Source organism: Alternaria arbusti (genome assembly GCF_024043155.1).
Source record: "Alternaria arbusti strain BMP 1465 chromosome Unknown scaffold_16, whole genome shotgun sequence".
NCBI classification, from domain to species: Eukaryota; Fungi; Ascomycota; class Dothideomycetes; order Pleosporales; family Pleosporaceae; genus Alternaria; species Alternaria arbusti.
Genome location: NW_026249956.1, coordinates 111551 through 128752, shown reverse-complemented (window position 1 = coordinate 128752; position 17202 = coordinate 111551). Strand labels below are relative to the sequence as shown.

At 54.2% G+C, this 17202-nt stretch overlaps 5 protein-coding genes across 5 annotated transcripts; 2 read left to right on the top strand and 3 right to left on the bottom strand.

The window, feature by feature from the left end:
* Nucleotides 1-1321: 1321 nt before the first annotated feature.
* On the top strand, nt 1322-3796 carry J4E86_009165 (uncharacterized protein; the record flags this gene model as incomplete). Its single annotated transcript, XM_051449671.1, has 1 exon — nt 1322-3796. One exon carries the CDS (start codon nt 1322-1324, stop codon nt 3794-3796), a length of 2475 nt encoding a protein of 824 aa, XP_051299008.1.
* Nucleotides 3797-4294: 498 nt separating this feature from the next.
* J4E86_009164 (uncharacterized protein) lies at nt 4295-5144 on the bottom strand (the record flags this gene model as incomplete). The annotated part of the gene is made up of 2 exons (XM_051449670.1): nt 4295-5078; nt 5131-5144. The coding sequence occupies 2 exons, from the start codon at nt 5142-5144 to the stop codon at nt 4295-4297; spliced, it is 798 nt and encodes a 265-aa protein (XP_051299007.1).
* A 384-nt stretch (nt 5145-5528) lies between these two features.
* On the bottom strand, nt 5529-6423 carry J4E86_009163 (uncharacterized protein; the record flags this gene model as incomplete). The annotated part of the gene is made up of 2 exons (XM_051449669.1): nt 5529-6382; nt 6405-6423. The coding sequence occupies 2 exons, from the start codon at nt 6421-6423 to the stop codon at nt 5529-5531; spliced, it is 873 nt and encodes a 290-aa protein (XP_051299006.1).
* A 2132-nt stretch (nt 6424-8555) lies between these two features.
* Nucleotides 8556-10915, top strand: J4E86_009162 (uncharacterized protein; the record flags this gene model as incomplete). The annotated part of the gene is made up of 2 exons (XM_051449668.1): nt 8556-8954; nt 9005-10915. 2 exons carry the CDS (start codon nt 8556-8558, stop codon nt 10913-10915), a joined length of 2310 nt encoding a protein of 769 aa, XP_051299005.1.
* A 3667-nt stretch (nt 10916-14582) lies between these two features.
* On the bottom strand, nt 14583-15038 carry J4E86_009161 (uncharacterized protein; the record flags this gene model as incomplete). Its single annotated transcript, XM_051449667.1, has 1 exon — nt 14583-15038. The coding sequence occupies one exon, from the start codon at nt 15036-15038 to the stop codon at nt 14583-14585; it is 456 nt and encodes a 151-aa protein (XP_051299004.1).
* Nucleotides 15039-17202: the final 2164 nt, after the last annotated feature.

Sequence of the window (17202 nt, the reverse complement as noted above, 5' to 3'; positions counted from 1 at the left end):
GTCATCCAGCATCCGTGGTCGCGTATGTACAGAACACGTCAACCTTGGAAACAGCAGAATACGCAAACGTCATTCTAGAAGTCAGCAAACCCCCAGGGGTAAGCATGACACACGTGGAGGTTTCGCATAATGGCGTTTGACATCTGATACCCCGAAGACGGAGCGCTCCGTGTTTGTTCCACACCTGGCGAACGCTCGCAGTAGTATACCCCGGAGCCAGACCAGACGGAAACGCTCAGTACGGCTTGCTGAGACGCGGCGATGGGCAGGCTGGCACTAAGGGCTATCCTTACGCCTGGAACTGGAGCCGCCGCAATACGATCTGGACCCTTTCGTGTTCGCGTGACAAAGGAAAAAAGGGACCCGTCTTAAGAGCAGCACTATCAGGCGGCTCGTCTAGTCAGGGACGGAAAGTGTGCATATCTGCAATTACCCGTTGGCCGCGTCGCTGGAGGATACCGAGCTGCGCCGTTGGTAGCACAAGGCCGTCTACGCCAGGCACGGGGGCGCGTCGCTGCACGAAATACCACGCCGCCTAGCACAGGCGTCTACGGGGCCAGAGAACTGCAGGGCAGCGGTTCGTGGCGACGGTGGTTTGCACGATTCAGACGTGGCCTGCGCGTTTAAAATGGGCGGTGCGCTAGTTGTCCGCTTTGGGCTGCCTCATTTGCGGCTGCCTCCTAATGTGCCCTGCTAGTTAGCATTTCTCACCGACCTCTTTCTTCTCTCCTCCGCTCCGACTTCAGGTCGCATCCCTCTTCTTCGATCCCCTTCGTTCATTCTGTCCTCTTCTCCCCGCATCGAGGCTCCCGGCAAAGCTTGCTTCTTTGCACTTCATTCTTATTGTTCGCTCTTTTGGTGCACGCATCCTCAAACAAGCCACGCGAGTTTGTTCTTCGGCAGCTCTGGCCCACGGCATTTAATTGCGCCTCCACTGCGTCCACCGTGCAAGCCTGCGACAGTACCCTTCTGGACCTCTGTGCCTGCATCCTTTAGGCCCCGATTGCCTGCGTTGTGAGCGTGTCTTGTATTGTTAGACCTGCAAACGACTCGTTGCCATTGTGCTTTTGGAAGTACGTCTTGTCCAATGCGTCTCCACTGCGCTCAAACTAATGCCCTCTAGAACGCTCTACATCTTGTAATACAGCAGCATCTTCGCAAGCCCGGCGACCTCTCTGCAACCGGTTGCAACTTCACCTTCTGCCATACATATTTCGCCGTCCGGTCCAACGAGTCCCGGACGCAGTAATACACCTTCACCACGGCGGTTCTATCTCAAAACGCGCGGGACAGCTTCAGTCTGCCTCCGCACCTCCTCGGTATGCAGCAACACGACGGCGCCCCGAACGCCCCCAGCGGTCCTCGTCTCCAGTCGAGCTTCCACAGGCAGATGAACGGCGGTCACCACGGCTTCTCGCACGGCGCCTTCGCTACGAACCAGCCCGGCTATGGCGACCGACACCCGGAGAGGGCGAACAACATGTCCATCAATACCGGCAGACTCAACCCTGGCAACCAGAACGGCAACGATTTGCAGACTCCAGGAACTGGTTTCGACATGAACTTCACCCCTCTGCTCCCTTCGCAGTTGCTCCTCGGTAGCCCCTTCCAGCCAGGCTCGCCCTCGGCTTTCGCTTCCCCGCAGTTTCAGAACTTCGCACAGTTCGCTGGCCAGAATCAGTCTCAGCAACAGAACCACCAGAACAACCAGATGGGAAGCCCCTTGCAACAGCCTCTTTCACCGCAGCTGTACCAGAACATGGTTTCTCCCACTAGTGGCTTTTTTGGTGGACCCCAGTCACCTACTGGAGGTTTCCCTGGTTACGGCGCGCAGGGTCTCGGTGGACTCGGCTCCTCAATGCCGATTGCTCCCGGTCTTGTATCTGGAACTAGCAGGACTGTATACCTGGGCAACATCCCCCCTGAGACTTCTGCAGAGGAGATCCTCGGCCATGTACGCAGTGGTCAAATCGAGTCCGTCAGGCTTCTCCCAGACAAGAACTGCGCATTCATCTCCTTCCTGGATAGCAGCTCCGCCACTCACTTCCACTCTGACGCCATTCTGAAGAAGCTGTCAATCAGGGGTCAGGACATCAAGATTGGATGGGGAAAGCCGTCCCAGGTCCCCACATCTGTGGCCTTGGCTGTGCAGCAATCGGGTGCCTCTCGCAACGTCTACCTAGGTAACTTGTCCGAGGATGTTTCTGAGGACGAACTCCGCGAAGACCTCAGCAAATTTGGTCCCATTGATACCGTCAAGATCGTCCGGGAAAAGGCTATTGGGTTTGTTCACTTCTTGTCCATCGGAAATGCCATCAAGGCTGTGTCGCAACTTCCCCAGGAGCCAAAGTGGCAAGCGCCTAGGCGCGTATACTACGGCAAGGATCGATGCGCTTACGTTTCCAAGACCCAGCAGCAGAACGCCGCGCAGTACCTGGGTATCGCGCCTGGCTACGCTCATGTTCTGAACGGTGCTGACCGCGACATGATCTCCAATGCTCTTGCTCAGCAATCTGTCGCTGCCGCGGCGGTCGCGACCTCTGCTGGTGGTGTGAACAACTTGGGCAACCGAACAGTTTACCTAGGTAACATTCATCCCGAAACCACCATCGAGGAGATCTGCAATGTTGTGCGCGGTGGTCTTCTTCACCACATCAGGTATATCCCGGATAAGCACATTTGCTTCGTTACTTTCATCGACCCGACGTCGGCTGCGTCCTTCTACGCTCTTAGCAATCTTCAGGGACTTATGATCCACAACCGTCGCTTGAAGATCGGATGGGGTAAGCACTCCGGTGCTCTCCCGCCTGCGATTGCTCTTGCTGTCAGTGGTGGTGCCTCACGTAACGTCTACATTGGCAACCTAGATGAGTCCTGGACCGAAGACCGCTTAAGGCAGGATTTCTCGGAGTACGGCGAGATCGAGCTGGTCAACACCCTGCGCGAGAAGAGCTGTGCATTCGTCAACTTCACCAACATTGCCAATGCCATTAAGGCAATTGAAGCGATCCGTGGCCGTGACGAATACAAGCGATTCAAGGTCAACTTCGGAAAGGACCGATGCGGTAACCCTCCTCGCCAGATGAACAGCCAGCAGGCCCAGGCTCAACAAGCCGGTAGCGATGGTCTCCAGTCACCATCGCCTATTAACGGACTGCATCCCAACCGTGCTGGTGCTTCAGTCTCGCCGACTGGCTCTGGCGCACCAGGCTCTGGCCAAAGCACCAACGGCCAGTTCCCTTCCGTTCAAGCACCTGCTTCAGGTAACATCATGAACTCCGGCAACAACAACCCCCTCATGATGTACCTACAAGCTCAGCAACAGCAGCAACAACAGCAACAGGTCGAGGCCAGCATGCAACAACAACAGCAGCAGCAACAGCAGCAGCAGAATCAGCAGCAATCTTTCCAGTCGCCGCAAGCTGCTTTCTACAGTGCCGACCTGAACACTCCTCAGCCACATCACTCTCATAGCTCCCATCAAAGCACATCGAGCTTCAGTCTGATTAACGGTACGTCAGCTGGTGGCTCAGGTGCTACTACTGTTGGTGGCCTCCTCGCACCTTCGAACCTCAACTCGCGTGGTCAACACTCTCGCGCTGTGAGCCTGCCCGCTTTCACTCAGGGCCCCTTCAACCACTCCATGCAGCAAACCCAAGCACCTCAGCAGGGCTCTTTCGGTAGCCTAAGCTCCGGCATCGGTGGTTTCGGCAGCGGTAACGGCGGTTACGGTCTTGCCATCCAGGGTGACGGTGGTCTTCCTGGCTGGGCAGAAGAAGAGGTTGGTGCGCAGTAAGCTTTACCTGGATGTCGTGTATCTTCTTCATTGTGCGATACTTATCCTTCATCTACTGGCTGGTTATTACTACTTCCTTCTTTCGCCTTCCAAGAAATTTCCTTTTGCATATGTCCGGTCTAGGGTTATGGCGCGAGCTGATCAAGCTTTGGGGATCGATCTTCAACTATGTGTTGTAATCTGAATGTGCGCAAGATGTTGCCTTAATACTTGACCTTACCACCTTCGCTTTCTTTTTTCCTTCTTTGCCCTTTACGTTGTTGTAGTTTAGATACCTGTAGGGATACCTAGGGATTCGGTAGGAGGCAATGAGACTAGACGGTCGTATGAGTGTCTAGGCAGGGTAGGCCTGGCATATAGTCAATCAAACTGTAAAACTATCCATGATTCACTTGCGTGCTACGCTATATGAGTGCATGTACCGTCACAGTTGTCAAATGTCCATCTTAAGCTCTCATATTGGTATCTGATGATAAATGATGTCGTGCAAATACTGGCTCATCCGCGCATGCGCAGAGCATCGCACCACATGCGCACCGTCGTCTCCTGCTCCTGGCCCTTTTTATTCGTTGTGGTCGAAGCCATCATCACTTCCCTGATCTCTGACCGGCCCAGATCGCGCCCATCTTTGATCCTACTCCAGCAGTCGCGCACCACAGCCTGCGCATACTCAATGTCGACTTCCTCTTCGTCCACTTCCATCGCTGTACCATTCTCCATTGTGCCATAGCCTGAATCCAGGTTGCCATCAGTGTCCTCAGCGCCCAACGTTGTGCTAATGCAGACCACGACGCCGGGTGATGAGATAGCGCCTGACTGCGGACCTTCGCGAGTCGCTCGTAGTTCGCCGATTTGTATCGAACAGAGGCCCCCGCTATATGATGCCCCCTCTCGCACCGCGAGTATGTGTCTCGGCGTCCACAGAGCGGAAGATTGGTATCGCAATACTGAGGCATGTGCGTCTTGTTGTCGCAGCGGTATCGACGTCATAGTTTCCTGTTGCGCTCGCGGTTGTGCAAAGACATATGTGCGGTTCGGCGAGAGGCTCGAAAGGTGGAGGAGGTGCTGGTATGAATGTACGTATGGCTCTTGTTTACCGTCTGCACCCGCAGGTGGCTGGTAACCCGGAGGTATGGTGTCGCGAAATGCACGGTATGATAGTGACCATGGTGTTTGCTGTCGTGTGGTGTTTGGGAAGCTGGTCTCGATGCCTTGGATGAGGGTGTTGACGATAGCGAGCGAGGCGTCGATGTTGGTGGAAGGGTTGGAGACGAAATATAGCCTACAGTATTAATTCTGGGCGAACATCAGGTGTGTGGAAGGTGAAGGATTACCCGCTATATTTCATCTTGTCTATGTTGCAGTGTGTCAGAGATAGGTCCGCTATACGTCAAGTAGAAATGGGTGGATTCGTCGGGTTTAGACTATCGCATGTTTGTGTAGACTCTATGAGCGAAAGGCAGGAAATCTACAAGAAAGAGCGCACATAGCCCTGCGCGTAACCAAGAGTGCCAAATCCTGAAGTGAAGATGCGATGAGCGACGCGACGCAACCTGGGAAGCTCTCACGCGGGTGGGGCAGCTTTTAGCGTGTCGGCGACAACAGCCCTGGAGCTCTTTCTCTTACCACGCGTGACAACATATCCTGAATCCGCCCCTCTTGTTTCCACAAGTTTGTCAACAGAACCCGAAACGGAAAACCCCTCCACCGCGCCTTATCATGTTTGTCGTACCTAGGTAGCTGGTGGCAAACAACCGTCTTCCTGTATCCCATGGGTAAGGAACTCTACCCTGAACTCGCGATTTGCGGAGCTACGCATATATACAGTACGCGAGGTCCTGTCGATGCTCAACTCTACAATGTTGCCCATCACTCGTTCCGAAATCCAGAGTGAGTTACCCTGGAAGTACAGCAGAGGGCCCGGACTGAAATCTGTACCCGGAACGTTGATGTTGGTCGCCAAAGTGGTGTCGATCATGGCCAAGTCCAGCTCATCTTCGTTGACTATTTGGCCCGTCGTATCAGTCTCCTTCCAGCGTGTCATGCCGGCGCCTGGGAAGTAGGCGTCAATCGAGATCACATACCCCGCATTGTAACGGTTGTTAATGTACTCTATCCAAGAGTCCCTGTCAGGTCCAAAGTCCGCCGAGTCAGATGCAGCACGCCCAATCCGATTTCGTTCGGCCAGTACGCCGGCCCACTGCCATGGGGTCATCAGTCGCCAATGCGCAGAGATGAAAAGTGACGCTATCAGGAACTTGATAGTCTGCCAGTCTCCGAGTCTGAGCCTTAGTTCGGGCATCCAGCCTTCCTGAAGATTTAGCGGAAATCGACCCTGTAGTACACCTGCATGGACGACGTTTTTCATGGCTTGAAGAAACCGCAGGGGATCATTGGGGTCTTCGAGATCAATACCAAACTGCCTGCGGATATCTTCGGTTCTTGTAATCGGCCCAAGCATATCTTGGATCGTTGTAGCCATGAGACCAAAGACAGTGTTGGTCAAATAATCTGAGTCAACCCCAAGCCCTGGATCGAATCCGTGGTCGACATTAGGGCCTGCGGTTTGAACCACGGTCTCCTGTGCTGGGGGCTGGAGAAAACAAACTGCACGACAGGTTGGACATGTGTTCCGACCGTCTTCCTCATTTAGCCATCGATCTAGACACGACCGATGGAAGACATGGCCGCATATCGTCCGAATGATGGTATACGTATCGGGACTCCAGGGATCTCTGCAGATGGGACATGCCGGATCGTCTGAAGGGGGCGACGGCTTGACGTGGCTTAAAAAGTACTGCTCGCGCGACCGTGCTGGAGGGTGGTTCATATTGACGGAGGTCTGGCTCACAGTGCGGTACTGTTCAACTGCGTTGTACAACGATGTATGGCGAGGAATGATCCAATGTATTGACGGATTTTCCGGCCTTTTGTGGACGAAGGGACACCGCTCGCACACAGTGTGACTGCGCGTATTTCACACCATCGTGTGGGATGTGGTTCACCAGGATGTGGTTCACCACGTAAACCGCTATTTCACATGTTCGGGCGCAGGTAATGCGAAGGTATATATAAGACAATACCGGGCGTTGAGAGTGAAGATTGAAAGTCTGTCATCGAGTATAGTCTTCTTCGTGGCTTCTACTGGGCGCCAATGCTCAGGTAGAGACACAATAGCAGTATATATGCATTCAGGTAATGATTCTGCCAAGGAAGTTACCCTCACACTCTCTTCTCAGGCTTTGTTCTGGACAAAGGTCTTCCACCAAACATAGGGTGAATGTCAAGCAGCTTGCCTGTTGAACAACTGGTGCACCGCCTTGTTAATGCCATAGATAGCTTAAGGTCTTGATATGTTGGGCAATGCCATGGATGGTTTTCTTGAACTAATGATTGGCATCTTACGATCCATTTCGGTTCATCGCTCTGGTCATCCTCCATTCATTGACCCAAGAATGCTCGTAGTAGCGAGAATGCTGGTTTAAGATTGGCATCTTTCTATAATTCGCTGTTGAGTCCTTTCATGGCATGCTTTGAATGCTGCAGTGAATTGGCAGGAGTTGATGTTCCATGATACTCTGTCTGTGATTGCCCTTTGATCACATGAACTGGCCTTGGCGATAGGAGATGGATGTTGGAGTATGGCTTGAACGCGTCCGACGGAATCTCGTGTTTCATTATGCCTCGATCAGATTACTCATCCGTGCATGCATCAACGTGTGAAAGGCGGGTTGCGGTGTTTTTCAGCCCGTGTCTACTTCAACACATCTCGAAATCAACGCGCAAGCCGTCTGCTAAGTGCATCGGTGCAAGCTATATCGACTGGCATGTAAGCTTTCGGACTATATGGTGATTAGTTAGACATTCTATAAGGCTGTATGGTCTTACATGTTACAGCTGTCAGTGTTCGGAAATTTAGCGGGATGATCCTGTCAGCAATCTCGTGTTCCTGTTGTATCTTGCGGAGTAATTACCAGTCCCCCGGTTCAGCCTCAAATGTGCCTACCCATGTACTTCGTACTGAAGACTGGCACTGCATAGCACTAGCCACACAAAAGCACTGCAGCTCCGTCGTACGTCATGATTCCCGTAGACCCAATGCGCTTTCGGAAGCTGATATCGCAAGAGCGGGGACGAATGCTCGAACGCTCGATAGGACGCATCGGCACCGCGCACTTTGCGCCTGCCTAATCTAGCGTAGAAAGGCGGGCTAGCGCCCAAGGCTTGTGAAGCTTCGACAACTCCACGAAGCTTCGCGCAGTGTTACAGCGGCCGACTGTCCAATCTCTTACCTGGTTGTGTAAGAAACAAGCGCTTCATTACCATTGCACCGAGATGCATCCATATTTGTGGGCACTCTACCATCAAAGCGACCCTGGGTCCTTGGGTACCTGTATTGCCCTGAACCCCCAATGCCGTGCGGGATACGATCGTCAATCGCTCAGAGTACCAAGCACACCACGGCCTTCCTCTTCGAGCATTCGTGCATGCATGCTCTTAATCTAGTTCCCTATCATATCCGCCTCGCCTATTCGCCCGACCGTCGTTTGCCTTGGTCTACATGGGTCTAGCAATGACAAGTACAGGGTAGCGCCTGCAGCTATGATGTCTTCTTTCTCGGGAACGCGCAAGTTCGCTACCTGGTCCGCGGTTCAAGCTGTGCAGCTATAAAGTGGTAGAGTTCGTGCAACTGCAGCGAGGGCACGGCGAACCTGAGATCTTTGCCTCCAGTTCTTGTCGTGTTGTCTGGGTTGAAAGCATGGCTTCCCTCTTCAATGCCATCGCGGGTCTCTCGCTAGCCTCGGTTGCGCTATCGTCGCCTGTTGCACCTCACATTCATACACGGCACTACAACGCGACAAGTCCCTGTGCACAAGTCGGCACTGCGATTGTAGGCAAGAACGTCACCGCAGGTACCGCAACTGTACCTGCCGAACTCGCATGGGACTGCATCAACTCCGTCCCATTCAACCAGAGCGCTGCTCTTGCCCTGGTAGACGGTGTCGTCCCATACTTCAAATGGCAAAGTAATACCGTCTGGTTGAAAGACCCTCCAGCTGAATACGCCGAGAAGGTGCAGCCAGCGGTTGATATCTGGGGCGGACTCGAGGAGATCAGGGAAAAGGTCAATGGAGGAGAGTACAAGAACGAGTACGAAGTAAGATGTCTCTCTGCTCATTATGAAGAGTATGAACTAATTCAGAACAGTTCGGTTTCGAGCTCTACACCCTCTTGCAAAGCACCCATGATGGTCACTTTGTGTACGTCCCCGATGTAGTCGGCACGGTTTTCAACTTCGCCCGTCCTGTACCACTCGTTTCCGTTTCGAGCGACGGAAAGGAGCTTCCCCGGCCTTACGTCTATGCCGATGTCTTGGCCGAGTCTTTCGGCAATGCTACATTCACGCCTTCGCCCATTACCCACATCGATGGCGAGGACGCCAAGGACTTCCTGGAGCACTGGGCTCAGTACGGTTCCCTCCAGGACCGAGACGCATTGTACAACAACGTCTTCTACGAGCTCGCGACTGTGTCTCTCGGCCCAGTTGGATCTGGTATTGGAACCTTTGCGGGATCGGGCCGCGGTCGCTGGATTTACCCCGGTGCTACTACCGAGCTTACTTTTGAAAACGGTACCAGCCGAACATACGACAACTTCGCCAAGGTGCTGATCCCCTTCGATGGTATTACCGACGGAGAGAGCCTCTACAAGCTCTGGTTCACTGGCAACCAGCCTGGAAGCGAGACCGAAGCGTCCAACTCCACCTCGGCTACACCTACACCCACAGCCACTACCTCCGCTACGCCTCTTCCCACCATCCCCGCGCCAGGATACCCGCCTCCAGTCCTTCGTGAAGCACACAACTTGATCGGTGGCTACTTCCTCGAGGGTGACTACTCAGATGTCGCTGTACTTTCCGTGCCATCCTTCGTCGGAATTGACGCACAGGAAGCGTTCCAAGATACTGCTGCCAAATTCCTTGCCCAGGCCAAGTCCGCCGGAAAGAAGAAGCTCGTCATTGACGTTTCAGCCAACGGCGGAGGTACTATCTTGCTCGGCTACGATCTGTACAAGCTGCTATTCCCGCAAGAGATTGACCACGCGGCTGCCGACCGCTACCGCGCCTTCGAAACCACTGAGATCTTGAACCGAAAGTTCTCTGAAGCCGCCGCGGGTGTCCCACGTGTGGCTGAAACCAAGAACGAAACACTGGAGGATCTGGTTGGCAATGTTGTGTCCTCCGTCTTCAACTACCGATCTGATCTTGATGTCAACAGCGAAAACTTCGAGAGCTGGCAGGACAAGTTTGGCCCTGGCCTCGAGCAAAAGGGGGACAACTTCACCAACCTCTTCCGCTGGAACCTCAGTGACACACTGACTCCGCTCAACTCTGGTGGTATCTACATCCACGGATATGGCCCACTTTCAAACTACACCCAGGCTCCTTTCGCCGCTGAGGACATCGTCGTCGTCACAGATGGATACTGCGCGTCAACATGCACCATCTTTTCTGAGCTCATGCGTCAGCGTGCCGGTGTCAAGTACATCTCACTGGGAGGCCGCCCTCGTGATGGGATCACACAAGCCGTGGGCGGTGTGAAGGGAACGAACAACTATCCGTGGGACTACATTCAATTTGTGGCTCAGTTCACCATCGGTAACCTATCTACGCCTGAAGAAGGCGCTCAGCTCAACAAGACGGAACTAGGTGACTACTACGATGACACACCCTTTATCCGCTCTTCCAACAACGCGGTTAACGTCAACTTCCGCGATGGTATTCGCGATGGAGACGAGACCGACACTCCTCTCCAGTTCGTCTACGAGCCTTCAGACTGCCGTATTCTGTACACCAAGGCCATGACTGTTGATGTGACTGCTATCTGGAAGGCTGTTGCTGATTCAACCTGGGGCGGTGTCAGCCACTGCATTGCCGGAGACCTTGGTGGTTACAAAGCATCCCGCATGGCGAAGCGTGAGCTGAGCGTTTCCGAGAGGGCGCACAGCAAGAGGATGCAGTCTTGGAGAAGGGACCTCAAGGCGGCTGACTACCCGCTTGATGTCAGGACTGATCTGACCGGCATGAACTTCGATGGCAATGGCATGATGTGGCCGTAAATTACGGGTTGTCGACATGATAGAATGAGGGTATTCATGCATCTAGATGCGAAATGAATATCGTGATCTTGATCCACCAAATCTTGGATCTGCAACATGTTGTAAGAGCGCATGCAATGCTACCTGTGCGTCGAAATCAATTATCTCGCTTGAGCCGAAGAATGCGGAACTCGTTTCACTTGAATATTTCAGTGTGAATGTGCTAAAACTACCAAGGGTACGCTAATTTGAATGGCACCTCGCGATGGTGAAAGAACTGGGACGGGCATCAATCAGAAAGGTGACGGCACAGGGAACTACATCCTGCTTCCAAGCTGGCGCGCCAGACTTTCACCCAGACAAGAGATGGTTCCATTCAGCGGCGTCACACGCTTGTCATGAAGAGTCCATTCTTGGTCGATTTGGGTTGGATGTATTGAGTGACGCCTCTAGTCCTACGAATAGGACGGTTGTAGTGTTGGTATAGATTCTGACCTACCGTCCAATAGTTGCTACGAAGCTGGATAAAGGCCAACTTTCATCGTTTGGAAGGTTACCTTTGAAACCAATCGTTTGACTATCTAATGATCCACGAGGACAGTCAGTTGTGGTGTCGTCTGAATACACATTCCCGTCCACAACCTCGCTGAAGATGACCTCAAGAGCGTGAAGGGAGATGCGGACTGGTTCGATACCTTCCAACTGGACGGGGCAACTACCAAGACGATAGCTGTCTCTGGATAGTAACGTATCGATTCCCCCAAAGAGATACATCGGCGCAGAATATACAGAAGTTCTGAGGGCCTCCGCGGTGCCTCAACGCCGGGTCCAATAATTGACCTCTCCGAAAGCGGAGCGTTGAGGCTCATGCGTCGGGAAAATAGCCATCCGCAAGAACAACTAAGCTGCCGTCGATAGGCGCATACTCCTTTTGGGAACGATGGCCCTACAGTTCGTCGGTCGTCATGGCTACCCCTTCGCTATGTTTAGAATATGGTGCCTGCGCAAGTCACGCTGCTAGTCTTGCTTTTGCCGTTGCTTCTGTTATCAGCGCATGGGACAGATGGAGAAGAAAGCACACCCGAAGTTCTGCGTAGTACGATCTCCAGCGATTTTCTCCGATGCAGCAGAGGGAACGCACGTGTGCTTTTACTTCCGGTGTTACAGAGAAGCGGCAGAAGGAGAAAACCGTTAGCGTGGGGTACTGGATGTCGGCATTGCAAGCCACGTTGACGCCATCGATCGATCCAACTACTCCTACACCACAAAGTGACATCGTGTGTTTTTCTCGGGGGCCGGGTCTGGGTGTCGGCGAGGTGTGGTAGGGGCTTTTCTCCCCTATTACACATAGGCTTCCCGATATCGCGACTCGCGGCACGACATCGAGCCGATGCGAACACTCTGCCGTTTCTCCGGTGTTTACTCTGTCTCTCCGTAGCAACGTGGTCAGTATTGTCAGCCAAATAAGGTGATCCTCAGGTGTCAAACCGATCGCACGCAACAACGCATGAGTAGCCTGCTATATAGCGCAGCATGGAGGGGCTTACGTCTTTTCGGCAACCGGGGTAGGAAGGGTCTAGACGGAGCGATTAGGCCAAAAAGCAGGTTGTCTGCAAGGTTTCATCGCGCAACGGTTATAGCGGAGACAGTTTTTCTCCGTGTGCATTTTGGCATGTGTCGGGTAGGTCCATCCTGGCGGTTGGCCTTTGCATCGTTCGATGCCCTTTCGCGCGGGGCCGCGGACCATGATGATTTGCACGTCATCGTCGATGTCCCAGCAAAGGACATGCGGGTAATCTGCCCGCGCATATGATCTACTCAAATGTTTACGTTGACCATCGCTCATGTCATGCCGATCCGATTGCGGTTCCACAGAAAAACTGACAGGCCATCATCATGCACGCGGGTCGCACGTTTAACGACCAAGGACCTGGGAGGAGCGTGCACGGTGTACGGGAGAAAGCTTCAAAAGCCCATTGCGCACGGGAGATCTTCGATGTGGGCTTGACATCGTCGATGTGGGAGGCGTTGTGTCAAGCCAAGACAGGCGCTACCAGGAGCAAGGCCGGGGTGGCGCTGGAGACGGAAATACGGGGAGTGTGACCTAATGGTTGTTCCTTGGGGATAGATAGTTACTCCCTGGGCGAGTGTAGCGGGATTGGCAAAGCGAAACGGCGTTTTGTGGAGCACACGATGTGTTTACTATGATGATACGCGTCGTGGGAAATGCGCGGATGATGATGGAAGCTCTCCGCGTTCGCAATTGGCGATAAGCTGATACGGATAAGGAACCTTATCACCGGATCTAAGTGATCACCCAGCCACGCACATGTCAAACAGCCCAGGAACCTTCCCAGGTTGGTTCAGTAAACTTCAGAGTCATTTCAGCCAACAGTAGACATCGGCCTTTGATCCGTTTCACGCGTTCCAACGGTGCTTTTGCTTGCGCGTTCACCATCTTCGATCCCCAAACTATGACTCCGTGACCCCCAATGTATTCTCTTTTTCTGATTAATCTGCAACGGCACTATCAAGGCGAGCAGTTGAGAAAAAGCCAAACACTGTACACGGTTTATTGCAAACTGTCCGCGCATCACGCGTCTGGCGTGGCATCGACTAAGTATCGCATTTCCAACAAGCCGATACCCACAATTAAAGCCGTCGAGATCAGCGTGCCCTGCATCGTGCCTGGCGCACGCCATCGAGCGATGTCATCCCGCCCCCTTCGACTCCCCTACTTGAAACAGAATAGCGCTGACGCGGAAAAAGAGGAGAACAGCAGATCCTCTGAGCATGCGGTCGAGATGTAAAATCCCATGCATGAGTAAGTAATCCATACGACTGGATGACAGCGGGGGGAAGCGTGCCCGCGGAGGACAAAGGTAACCGGGGAAACGTTCCCCAAGCTATGTTTGACCTGAGACGTTGTTTGGATGATGCCACCACGCGTGAAGCTCTGCGTTTGGCGTGGTTAACGTGATCCGCGTCGGATGTTGGTTTTGCGAGACAGCAGTCACAGGGCACTTCTGGTGCCCGACAGGCGAAGTTCAGATTGGTAGTTCGCGCTATGGTAATTGCGGGACTAGCGGGGAACGGATTCTGTGCACACGGGGGTTTTGTGCTTTCCGAAGATCGTCGGATCGTGTTTTCCTGTGTATTGATGGACCTTGGTCGGTATGGCACTGCTCTGCAAATGGATTAGGGGCGGGCAATATTGAAGCGGCGAATAAACCATCACGATGCAATATGGGAAATGTCATGGTTGAAAAAATCGAATTTGTGGGTCGGCGCAGTGCGCGACTGGTGTATTGTACAAATGGGTATCATATGGTCAAATGCTCCTGCAGGCCAGCTGTTGCAGCGTAATAACGTGAAGGCCAGCTCCATGACTTCCAACTCGTGGTGTGCCTGACCACACCAACAACTGCGCAATGTCCTCAGGATATGAGTAAATCCGGAGAGGGCCAAAGTGCGCTACCGACTGGCTCAGAGGCCAATGTGCGGTGCCTGTTCCTCGCTCGTGCAGAGCTCCACGGCCGGGGCTGGAAAGCAAAACGGCTCACGTGGCGTGAGTTGACAGCGGATGTCTGTGTATGGGTGCAGTAGTGATGAGGCGATAATGGTAGCCGGTAGTCGAGATGTTGACTAGGCGGTAGGGTGTAGAGCGTGTTGGAGGCTCGGGTGGGTTTCAGCCAGCGCTGTAGCCAGTCATCCGTGCGCAGTGGCTGCAGTAGTAGCGGTTGGTGCCGATCTGGTACATGTTCGCGAGGCACTCGCGGCGGCAGCGGCAGCAGGACAGTGTGGACGGCGAACCCATGCCCATGCTCGACGTGGAGCTGTTGGAGCTGCTAGAGGAGGTGCTTGAGGTGCGCTGTTGCTGGATGGGCTCAGGGGCCGGGCGGTGGGCAGCTTGTGTTTGTAGCTGCAGCAGGCGCGAGGCATCCGAGGGGCTCGTCATGTAGAGAGGTGGTGCCGGGCGGAAGGCCAGCAGCGGGTTGGTCGGGTCTGAGGGTGTGTAGGGCTGGTAGTCGGAGACGGGGCTGTGCGAGGGAGTTTCCTGGGAGAAGTGGACGGCAGGCACGATGCTGAAGTAGCAGGAGGGAGCAGTGGGGAACAGGTCGGGAGTGAGGTGATCAGCGGTCATGGTCTGGCTTGTATGTGTCTGGAGTAGGACGACGGCGGGTGTGAATCACACAGCGTACGTGGGATCGCGGTCGCCTATATGCTCGTACAGCCATCGAGCGATGGCAGATCGGCCAGTCGCAGGCCGCGTGCTGGGCGGGCGGTGCGGCCGACTGATTGGCGCGTGGCTGGGCTGTGGAACACGTCTGGCAACCATCCAAGACGCTGGGTCCGAAGTCTTTGCTAGGCCACCACCAGGCTGAGACGCGCCCGCGCCGATCGCCCGACTCGGTCTCGATCGTGGCTGCTGAAGCCCCCCGCACACGGCCAATCCTGCCCGCCCACAGCATAGCGACGTTTGTGCATCGCGATCACGCTGCAATTCCATCGCCCACGACGCCCATCGCTCGATGCGGCTGCGTCGCTGCGACATGGTGTTTTTGGCCCGCTCGCACTTGCCTCTGGATGAGATCACTCGCACCACCCGTGTTGCGTAGGAGTACGCGTCGCGTCGGCCTCGCGCCGGTGCTGACTGTGTTGGTGCCTACCTGAGGCTGTGCTGCTGAGCTGTACATACACATACCACCGCGTCCGTGGTTCCCAGAGCCTCCGGTTCCTCCGCAGTCCGCAGTTCGCTGTCCGCTTCCGGGCGCCGAAACCACCCGTCCTCTACCGCCCATCGAGCATCGAGGTACCATCACCACGCCAGCCCCATCTCCTCATCTACAACCGCCCCAATGCGGCAGTTTCGCCAATAACCCGTCGAAAGTAGCTCTTGACTGCGGACATTGCGACCGCAACCCTCGCAGCCTGTTGCTGCCCATCGTCGATGTCAAAGCGGGCCGTACCGTTGGCTGGCGGTCTAGATCATGGCCATGAACCCTCCTTGGGCCTGAGGGAACCACGCAACCTAATACATGCTTTCAGAGCCCTGCGTCGCCGACACTGAAACGTTGCTGTTGCAAACTCTACTATACCTGTCTCGCCTATACCACTTCCTCCCTGCCACAACCTCCACAGCTGCCAATCTTCACACGAATAACATGCTCAACAGATGAATAGTCGCCAGACATATACGCCCTCTGTTTCAACGCCCTACAATCACGCTGCTGCGCCGTTGGCTCCGTCCACAAGCGCTTACGTTGCACTCGGAAATCTCCACCACCCCAGAATGCAAATGTGCACCTGCATACAGCACTTGTGGCACGATCATCGACCCAGGTAACAATAGCCCCTGGTAGACAAAACAGCTGCGCGGATTATTCCACTACATTCCACAGAGGTACCAGCCCTGCATTGCCTTGTTGCAGACAAAGTCCTGGTGGGCAACGGTCTAGACCCTCTGGCCCTAGCTGAACGGCGCCCGAACAATCGACGCCTAGGCCTCGTTGCACCCCATGACTGGATAGTCGCCACTGCGATCGCAGGCCAAAGAGGTGGAGGGGCAAATGGAGTCGTTTCTTCTGCAAGATCGAGACTGCCAAACTTGGTGAAGCCTGATCCTCCAAAAGCAACGTGGTCTCTCTGAGCTTTGTCTAGCCCTGCAGTACCGTGGCTCTGCATGGCCCCAGCAGCCAGTTATACGACCCGGAGCTCGACCGTCAACATAGTCAGCTGAGGATCCTTCCGGAGCTTCCAGTCACCATAGTACGGCTCGAAACCCAACGGAGTTCGCGACGTGTACCAAATCAAGCAGGGCCACGTCTGGAACGAGTGCAGTTCAACACCTCCAGTGAAGAGATGGCATGCACAAAGCCTGGCAAACAAAGCAATATGACCTTTCGAGTCCTGTTCGCGCGGCGGTGCACGACAGCTTCTAGACTCCCAATTCGGCTTGCCTTGTTCTGCTCTACTGTGACAAATGATGATTGCCCCTTGAAGACGCACAAATCAAGCTTCTCTGAATACAAAACTGTGGGCGATCTACAGGTTCGAGCAGAGAAAGTTACATGTGGCCGTGGTTCCGCTCATCATCAGTGGTTGCGCTGCGACTTCGAATAGGACCTAGTACTCTGAATCGGCTCAGTACGTATCGCCCACGTTTGATACCGAACTATATCCATGCGAGAAATCGGGTGCAGCGCCAGCACCTTGTGGTGGCTTCGGACATGTTGATACCGGGAAATAGTCTCCATGCAAGCAAGCTCGGTTTTGTGTGCACCATGCCTAAGAAGAAGCGTATGGGT